The sequence below is a fragment of the Conger conger genome, chromosome 14 (assembly GCF_963514075.1).
Source record: "Conger conger chromosome 14, fConCon1.1, whole genome shotgun sequence".
Classification (NCBI taxonomy): domain Eukaryota; kingdom Metazoa; phylum Chordata; class Actinopteri; order Anguilliformes; family Congridae; genus Conger; species Conger conger.
Window position 1 is genome coordinate 27,268,611 of NC_083773.1, and position 9,523 is coordinate 27,278,133.

Consider the following 9,523-nt stretch of genomic DNA (forward strand, 5'->3'; position numbering starts at 1 on the left):
AGTGAATGACAGTTGCGGTGTTATTTATGGACTCCCGCAATCTGTTTCTAGTCTTGTCTACTTCCACACCCTTGCTCCCAAATACTTACATACTGAAACATTTTGATTAATGTGATCTGTCCATGTAAAAATAAACATGTAAGTAAATTAAACAGAAACAGTGAGGCATAGTCTGAAAGTGTGGGGTTTTTGGATGCTCTTGGAAAACAGGAAGATTCACAGAATAATCTAGCATTTTAGCACTCTCACACATTTTTAGAAGGAACTATAGCACACCTTAACAGATACTTTCAAAAGGTTTATTTTGTGTAGTTGGTTGGGGTTACAGTAACCTACACCCCATCAATGAGCCTCAAGCTCATTCTTCTCTCAGAGTGTGTGGATGAAGAAGCACTCCACCAACCAACCATACAATACCATCGGTGATCTGGTGGATACTTTCTGGCAACATGATGGTATTTTCTACAAATCACTGTTTGTGTTGTTCTATTTGTTGTTACCAATGTACTCCATGATTGGTGGAGCCCCTCTGTTGTGACAGCATGACCATCCAATCCCGACTTGATTATCATTGGTTTTATGTTGTCTCTGGGCACAATGCAATGTCCTGTTCATTTATGCCATTCCGTATTCCATTGTCCATTCCACAGGTGTCATTATTGAGCCATCCCTCTGAGTGGGGTAGACACTGTCCACAGCATTGCCCCACTCCTGTGTTTGGAGCGAATGTTGATGTCATGCTGTGCCTATGGTTCAACAGCACTTCTGTGAGTGGGCCTGGCACTGAGCCAATGGCACTGTGGCACTCCTGGGCAAGTATGCATAGACATTCTGAGGAAATAACTTATGGCACTGGAACAAAAACTTTCAAGTGATGCAATAAAGAAATGTGATGACCTTAACATTCCATTTCATTTGTGTTCTTTAGAAGCGGTATTAGAATCCCAGAGTTACTGAAAAATACACGACTACATACAAAAAGTTGCCAAAAAGGTACCTTGGCCCTCTGGAGTTAAATAATTGGTGACATCTTTGTCATAAAATAAAAGCCCTGAACGAAGGCTTCAGTGGTAACACTGAACAGCTCAAACCGCTTTCTAACCAATTATATTCAAACAGCTGCATAGTGTCATATGCTAATCAATATATGTATACATTTTAACCAGTAACCGCCTGCTGCTGCAGTCTGTAGTATGGATAATAAATTCAAACGTATACTGCGTGTGGTATCATGTCAAGACAAAACACGCAATGTTTCGTGTTGTTACAGGCTATCAATAATGAATAACCACGGATAAAGACACGTAACCGAGAATTATTTAGTATTTGGTGGAAAAGGTTGGGAGTTTCTTCAGGCAGTGGGTAAAAAAGGGTGTTGCGGTGCAATCTCTACTGGTTTCAGCAACGTATTTCAATATAATAGCCGAAACTGTATTGGATACTAAATGGAAATCTATTGGGAAAAACTCGACATTCGGCTTAATTTAAGTTACCCTAAACTGACCCTGCCGTGTGCTTCCTTTTGGTCAAGATACTATTTTACGTTTGTAGCGACTGTTCTCGTGTATGTTTTCCCCATGTCCACACAAAATTAATGTTTTCGACACTCGGCTGTTTTCAATGTTTGATTTGTCTGGTCTTTTGTCTATCCCCGTGTGGGACCGGAAGCTGTTTGGAGTTCGAGTTAAATGCTACCGGAGATGCTCTCGTCGCCAGAGAAAACAAGCGGAGAGTCAGAGACATAAATCCGACAATCGGGGCCCATCGCCTGTCGCGACAGGTGAGACAGTTATGAGGACGGAATAAGAGCGCAGTTCTTTAAGTGTCATGACGGCAGCTACAGGTTTCCGTGTGGTTCCTCACAAATAACCAGCGCCGCTGTCTAGCCAGCCAGCTAGAAAGCTAACTAGCTAGCAAGGAAGGTCTAGCGCATCGGTTGGGGCGGTGGGTGCCATAGCAACGGCGCAAAAGAAACATTATTCGGCTTCAGACAGACACAACAGGACGAGATACAATGTCAAAAACCAGTCAATCAAACGGGAAATTGGATGCATGGATGAATATTTAGTAAATAATAGTTTTGTAGGTAAATTGCACAGACTTGTCACGATTTGTATCGCCGGTTCATGCGTTCAGTGTGTATGTATGCCTGTCTGTCTCATTGGCTGAGAGTGTGTTGAGCTAATATGAAAAGCGCAAATGAAGCCTCTTTTTTACAACAAGCGAGCTTGCTTGTTGAAGCTAAATTTGACGGCTTTAATAACGTTTTGCTGGTTAGCTAGCTAGACTGTTAGTTATATGTGACTTCTTTATTTTGAATGTTTATGTGTTTCGTTACTTGCTCTCGATATTGCGATATTGATGTCTACTGATAAATTAGCTAGGTATGCTAGCTAGCTAATAGATTGTTTGTGAGGCGTGTTAAAATAGATTGCTAACGTAGCTGTGGGAAACATTATTTCGCTATCTTTCAAGCTAGTCTTTTTGCTTGCTTGTCGGACAACATGTTCGTTTTATCAATAGATGTTGGTGAAAAACTTTAGCAGAACTCCACAGCCTAAAGCATAGATCGTTAGCTAACAATAAATTGCAAGACAAGCCACTCTCCATTCAAACGTTCACAATAAGGATTTGCTTTGGCAAAACGAAAGAGGATCGGTGGCTAGATAGCGGCTGAAGATGCAATTATTTCAACAGCATTAGGACAGTTGCACAGTGTTTAACCAGTTGACATTTAGCCAACTCAAACACTTATGAAAAATATGTTATTCCATAATTACTTAATGCATTGTTGAGTATCATGTACGTACCACTATAGTTGTTGGTCAAATAACTTCTACCTGATGGGTGTCAATTAGTTAACGTCGTGTAGTGCATGCCTCAACAGTGTAGTGACTCGCTGCTACGTTTAAATCGGTAATTTACCTTTGTTCATTTCTATTGTACCGTATTCTTTCAATTATCCTTACAAAGTATGTAAGCTCTACTGAGTCACGTCTATGGCCTTGACAGCTAATAGTGTCTTTTTTATGATATAATTTTCAGAAAAGGCTAAGGAGCTGTTCACCCTATGTCCTATACAAACATGTCCTATACTGTATGACACAATATTTTACTTTAAATACCCATCAATTTTCAACAGGTCCATTCTTTTTGTGAAGTGTGATGTTACTGTACCACACATCCTACATATTTCCAAAGTTATATGAAGTTCTGTCATTTAACATTGTTAAAGTTGCATTGGTGAATACTCAAGAGCAGTTAATGGCAGTTAATTTAGCAGCTGTATAGATGCATAAAGCGGGCCTTCCCCACAGTTTTCCATGTTGAGGGTGTGATGTGTGTCTACAAATTTGCCTGCGACCTGAGGCTAGTTTTCCACGAGGGAGGCCCTGTGATTGATCTGGGCCCTCTGTCTCCTATCAGTTTGAGTGCTCGAGAGGGAGAGCTTACACACAGTTTCCACTGGTCGGCAGCCCACGGACCTGGAAGGTTTACTTTTAGGTAGTTTTCGTCTTGAGCTCAGGCCAACAAGGTCATCATTGTTTTCAGCAAGGTTTTTGTTCCCCCCCCCCCCCCCCCCCCCATTTCTTCTTTTTTTTTTTTAAACATACAATGTCTGTATTAGCTTGCTAATAAATACATGTCTCTTTACTGTCTATTCCTTTGTTGCTGTTACTCTTACCACCCAAATTCTGATTGGTGTCTCAGTGAACTCACCATGGGAAAGGAAGAGGGATGTCATAAACCACATTGTAGGTGGAAGAATTATGTCTACCCACTTTTTTGAACCAATTAAAGGGATTTATAGCAGAGACCAAAGCATTTTGATGGGCTGGTATTATTCAGTGCTTAAGAGTATGTGGTTGCTCCACCCCAGTGGTTCATGAAGCTTCACCTACTCATCATTGTTGTTGATCTGTTATTGCTGTCTCTCAGCCCTGTTTTTCCATCATTTCTATGGTGAAATGGAGTGGATGGAGGAACCTTTAGTGGGTGTACCCAGCCTTAACACCCATATAAATAGCAGGGAAGAAATTGTGCATCTGAATGATACAGGAGTAGAGGCAAAGACTGGAGTGAAAGGCAAAACAAGACTAAGAGGTAGAGACAAGACCAGAAAGAAACTGAGGGGGGGAGCAGACGTTGAATGAGTGCAAGTTCAGTTTCTGTCTTTTTTGTATGTTTTGAGAGAGTCTGAGAGTCTACTGTGAGTCAGGGTCACTTCACCTCTGAGTGTTATGGGACCCGGGGCAATGCTTACTGTCACTGGTGACATAGCCGGCTGATGGAATAGATCCACCTGGAGGCGACAGTCAGGGACCCTCTGAGGAAATGCCTATTGGCTGAAGCTGTGGTTTAAGTGTCTGTATCTATCTGTCCCACAGTCAGCGGATGTCAGGATGGATGCTGACGACTGCAATGGCCGTTCCTATGTGTCAGGTAAGTGAGCAGTGGATGTGTATATACGTTTGTACTTCTGTCATTTGTAATGAAGTGTATCACAGTCTTAGAAACCGTTAAATGACAATGTAGTCAGTCAGGCAAGCGGAAAAGAGTGCTTTGTGTAATGTCATTGTGCTTTATTTATTTATTCCCCCTGCTTTTTATCCCAATTTGGAGTGCCAAAATCATATATCAGCACTCATAACTGGACCCCCCTGCTATTATTCAGGAATAATAATACATTGGTATCAATGTGCAGACAGGCACATGTCTCCTCCATGGCTTGTGAAGAGATGAGATTAAAGGGGCACTTCATGTGCAGCTTAACTGGCAGACTAAGGCTTTTGATGGACCAGCAGGGGTCGCTGGTGCCAGCTGAACCCTTCCTAACCCTGGGCCATGCTGCCGCCAGTTATGCCTACAGCTGGCACTGGCAGAGTTGGGATACAATACTGGACCATGGGGCTTGTCTAGGGCTGGGCAATATGACCAAAAATCTTATCATGGCATACTTTTTCATATCAGGCCATAGCAATAAAAGCTGATATACACTCAGTTAGCACTTTATTAGGTATTTTACACTTCTGCTGCTGTAGTCTATCCACTTGGAGGTCTGATGTGTTGTGTGTTCAGAGATGCTCTTCTGCGTACCACTGTTGAAATGCGTGCCTATTTCTGTTACCGTCACCTTCCTGTCAGCTTTGACCAGTCTGGCCCTTCTCCTCTGACCTCTCTCTTTAACAACTGCTAACTGGATGTTGGTTTTTTGGGGGTTTTTCTCTGCAAACTCTAGAGACTGTTGTGTGTGAAAATCTCAGGAGATCAGCAGTTTCTGTGATACTCCAACCTGGCACCAACACTCATTCCACAGTCAAAGTGACTTAGATCACACTTATTCCCAATTCTGACATTTGGTCTGAAAAACAGCTGAACCTTTTGACTATGTCTGCATTGTTTCACACATTTAGTTGCTGCCACATGATTGGCTGATTAAATATTTGCAATAACACGTCTGTGTACCTAATGGTGGTTTGGTGGTGTCTTAATCTTTGTGGTGTTCTCAAGGTGAAAAAGGACCCTTTTTCTGGATAGCTGTGAAAACCCCAGCATGAAATTTGCTTTCTTTTCCTTGTGTGCCCCTAGTTGTAATCAAATTAAGCACCACACACCTATTACAACAATAAATCAATTATGATGTATGTTGTTATAAAAACGAGTGTAGACTGAAGAAATACAGTCTCTGGACTGTGAAGTGGGAAAGGAGTGAAAAATATTGACTTTGAGTTTAAAATTCAGGGAAGATGCTGGGTGGACATGGGCAGCATGCATAATATGAAGACAACACAAGCGTTACATCCAAACTGTGCTCTAATGGAACCGCTTCATATGCTGGAAAGTACCTGTTGTTTTACTGTCTGTTTTTGCCACTGGTCTGCAGCATCGTATGCAATGAGTGCTACTCTGTACTTTGTCAGACTTTAAGAAGACAAACCACCTTCATATAACAGAATTTGTTTGGCAGTTTCTTCATGCTTGGGACCTACAGTGTGGACTTCTCCTTTGTGGTCACTTTTTTATTAATTGATTATGTTATTATTGACTCCTCACCAGCTACAGAAGTTGTTGTGTGCATCTCTGGCTAACTAGCTTACTACAGGGCGGCCTGTAGCGTAGTGGTTAAGGTAAATGACTGGGACCCGCAAGGTTGTCGGTTTGATCCCTGGTGTAGCCACAATAAGATCTGCACAGCCATTGGGCCCTTGAGCAAGGCCCTTAACCCTGCATTTCTCCAGGGGGGATTGTCTCCTGCTTAGTCTAATCAACTGTATGTCGCTCTGGATAAGAGCGTCTGTCAAATGCCAATAATGTAATGTAATGTTGCTAAGGTTTATCATGGCACATGGTTGGCTATCTCTGTGTAGCAGTTGCCTCCATGCTATTGATGTGATGTTAATTCAGGCAGAGGAAAACTGACACAATTATTTATTTTGAAAATTATGCTCAAGATTTATTGTGGCAAACTGTATTGCGATAGTTATTGATATTGATTTATTGCCAAGCTCGAGGCTCATTGATGCACTACGCAAGAGGAGTGCCTTTTCCAATTGAGCCACCCTGCATTGTGAGCCCCAATTAAAATGTAACCTGCATTTTATTAATACTTGGTAGGCACATGATTTTAACCCCCCAGTAAGAGCTTCTCATTGTTGGCAGTTCATTTGGTACGGGTCTTCAGCCCGTGAACACAGGAATCATACTTTGGCTTAAGATCTTAGGTCGTTTAGTGTTTTGGCTCCTGTGAGTGGCGGCAATTGCTTTTGTGATCATCTTGCAAGTTGCGAGTGGATATCACAGTTTTGACATTTGTTTTTGCTAGTTCTTGAGTTTCAGCAGAAGGGGAGGACTGCCAAAAACCAAGGGAAAATAATCATCCTTCTACATTGTGCCAGCAGTTTTTTTAATCTAAGCTGTCTGTGTCTGTTATAGATGTCCATCAAAAACAGGCACTGAGTGCCACTGTAAGAAAAATGTCAGTATAAGAAAAATACTGGCTGAAAATACATGCCAGACAGAAGGAGAATAGGAGGAATTTACTGAGATAGGTTTACGTAATCCTCCACAGACCAGTAGCATACTACTTTAAACTACTTTAACGGAACCACACCATCTGGAAGAAGATGGTTTGATAGAAACAGTTTGTGGCTTCCTGTCTTTGGCTGTGGTTCAGCCAGGGCCACATCACTGACCAGCGGGCAGCACAGTGTGGTTTGGAAATGTGAGCTGCGTTACCTGCCTACACTTACAGGCCATGCATATTGCCTGTATTGTGGGGCTGAAGCAGGTCTAAATGGTAAATGGTTGGCATTCATCAAGCGTCTTTATCCAAAGCGCTGTACAATTGATGCTTCTCGTTCACCCATTTACACACACGCTGTGTCCAAGTGTCCATCCAAGGTGCTAACCAGCTCGTCAAGAGCAATTGGGGTGGGATCGAACCAGCAACCCTCCAGACGAAAAAAGATACAATAGTGATTTTGTACAACAATGGTGTTATCTCATATAATCTTACTGAAAGGGCATTGTGTGTGTGTGTATGCATGTGTGTGCGTGTGTGTGTGTATGTGTGTGTGTGCGCATGCAGGCAGTGGAGACTCATCGATGGAGAGGGAGTTCACCGGAGGCTTGGGGGGCCCCAGCGTGAGCACTCCTAACAGCCGGCACACCTCGCCCAGCCGATCCCTCAGTGGTCAGTGCACACACACACACCGTACACACCATACACACCACACACCACAGCCCACACTCCCTCAGTCCCTGTCCTGTGTTCTGTACTGTACTGACTCTCATTTTGAAATGACTGTAGTCCCAAGTCTGTAAGGTATGGACTCTCTGTCTGGAATAACTTTCCTTAGTCTGTCCCTAGTCACATACTCATGATTTAATGCTGACACATAATTCAGATTTCTTGGCTGTCTCTGCCTGAGCAACACTGGTGCTAGTTAGAGCCACATCAGACACTCTATGTGTCTCAGCAGCCTCAACTATTATGTATAATATTCTCTTGAGTCCATTGCTAACAGTCACAAAAAATGTCTGTTGCTTGTTAGCTACCATGCCACATCTCCCTTACAAACATAACATCACACAAGTTTTGCTTTTGCTTGATGTGGATGGGTCGAGACATGAGTATGTTTTTGCTAATTAAAAGTGGACATCAAAACACTACTGACTTGAGAGTTGGTACCTCCTGCCAATTTTATTTTTGGTGTCAATCCAATAGTCAGAAGCATGGCAATATAAGTAAGCTGCCTGATGTGCACAGAATCTCTCCCTCTGGTTGTGTGTGTGTGTGTGTGTGTGTGTGTGCGTGTGCGTGCGTGCGTGCATGTCTCTGTAGCAAACCCACCCATTAGCTCCTGACTGTAGAAACTCATTGCTCTGCATTTCATTGTAATAGGCTTTCATTTTGAGCTATACTGTAAATCATTTTTATTATCACCTCAACACCGTTTATCCATGGACATAAAAGCGTCCGCGACTGAGAGGAGAAGCGTCGTCACATTCTGCATACTAATTGTCATTCTGGCAGTCAGATATGTACCCATTGAGACGTGTGTAGGAGTGACAGATGAAATTTGAGTAGGTGAGCGCAGGTTGCCGCACGCGCCGCTCCCCATGGAAACGCCTCTCCTAACGCGCGCCACTCTCCACGTCCTTCCCAGCCAACTCCATCAAGGTGGAGCTGTACAGCGACGAGGAGCCGGGCCACGGGGCGGGCCCGGAGGAGAGGGACGAGGGGTGGAAGGACGAGAGGGGGGACAGGGCGGAGGAGGGCAGCCCCGAGCTGGGGGGCGGGGGCGGGGGCTACGGGGAGCTGGCCAGCCCCGAGCCCCTCTCGCCGGGGGGCGTCCGCCTGCCCAACGGGAAGCTGAAGTGCGACGTGTGCGGCATGATCTGCATCGGGCCCAACGTGCTGATGGTGCACAAGCGCAGCCACACAGGTAAGGCCCGGCCAGCGCCCGAGCCGCGCGCTGGCAGGTCGACCGCAGGGAGGGGTGGGGTGCCACGCCCTGCCGAGGCACCGGGTCTGGGAGCCGTGTCGGGCTCCACTGTTTCCAATTACATTCTGACCGTGCCGGTGGCTGGGTGTCTTGTATGGCGGGTGCAGTTGCCCATGGATAATTTTACTATCGATCCTGATTTTGCAGAGAAAGAGGCAGGCAATAAAACCGTGAGTCCTCTCATGTGGGTGATGCTTTATGTCACACGCAGTCTGGTACAGTATGTCCAGTGAGGTGTGTGCATTGACAGCACACGGTAAAATGCAATAACTAAACGTTTTCCCCTGGGGGAACATCAGGAATAATGTTAGCGCTCCTGTATGGTCTTGACATTAGACATTGGCGTGAAGCAATCTGACTCTGGCGAGAATAATAGTAGGAAGTGGTTGACAGATCCGTCTCTGGGAGAGTCTCTTTGCTTGCTGTTCTGCGCCTCCCCTTCTCCTTGCTTCCTCCTTTTCCTTCTTAGGATAGCAGTCCTGCGTCAGTCATGTTCTCAAGCCACTCAAACTCTG

At 44.3% G+C, this 9,523-nt stretch overlaps 1 protein-coding gene across 1 annotated transcript in view; it reads left to right on the forward strand.

Moving 5' to 3' along the window:
- Positions 1-1,683: 1,683 nt before the first annotated feature.
- The window catches only part of LOC133109619 (zinc finger protein Eos-like), a 12,714-nt gene continuing 4,874 nt past the window's right edge, over positions 1,684-9,523 (forward strand). Inside the window, exons 1-4 of the mRNA XM_061219030.1 lie at positions 1,684-1,780; positions 4,389-4,443; positions 7,589-7,693; positions 8,670-8,948. Of these exons, the coding sequence (XP_061075014.1) occupies positions 4,404-4,443; positions 7,589-7,693; positions 8,670-8,948 (424 nt within the window). The 5' untranslated portion in view covers positions 1,684-1,780; positions 4,389-4,403. The remainder of the gene's footprint in view (positions 1,781-4,388; positions 4,444-7,588; positions 7,694-8,669; positions 8,949-9,523) is intronic.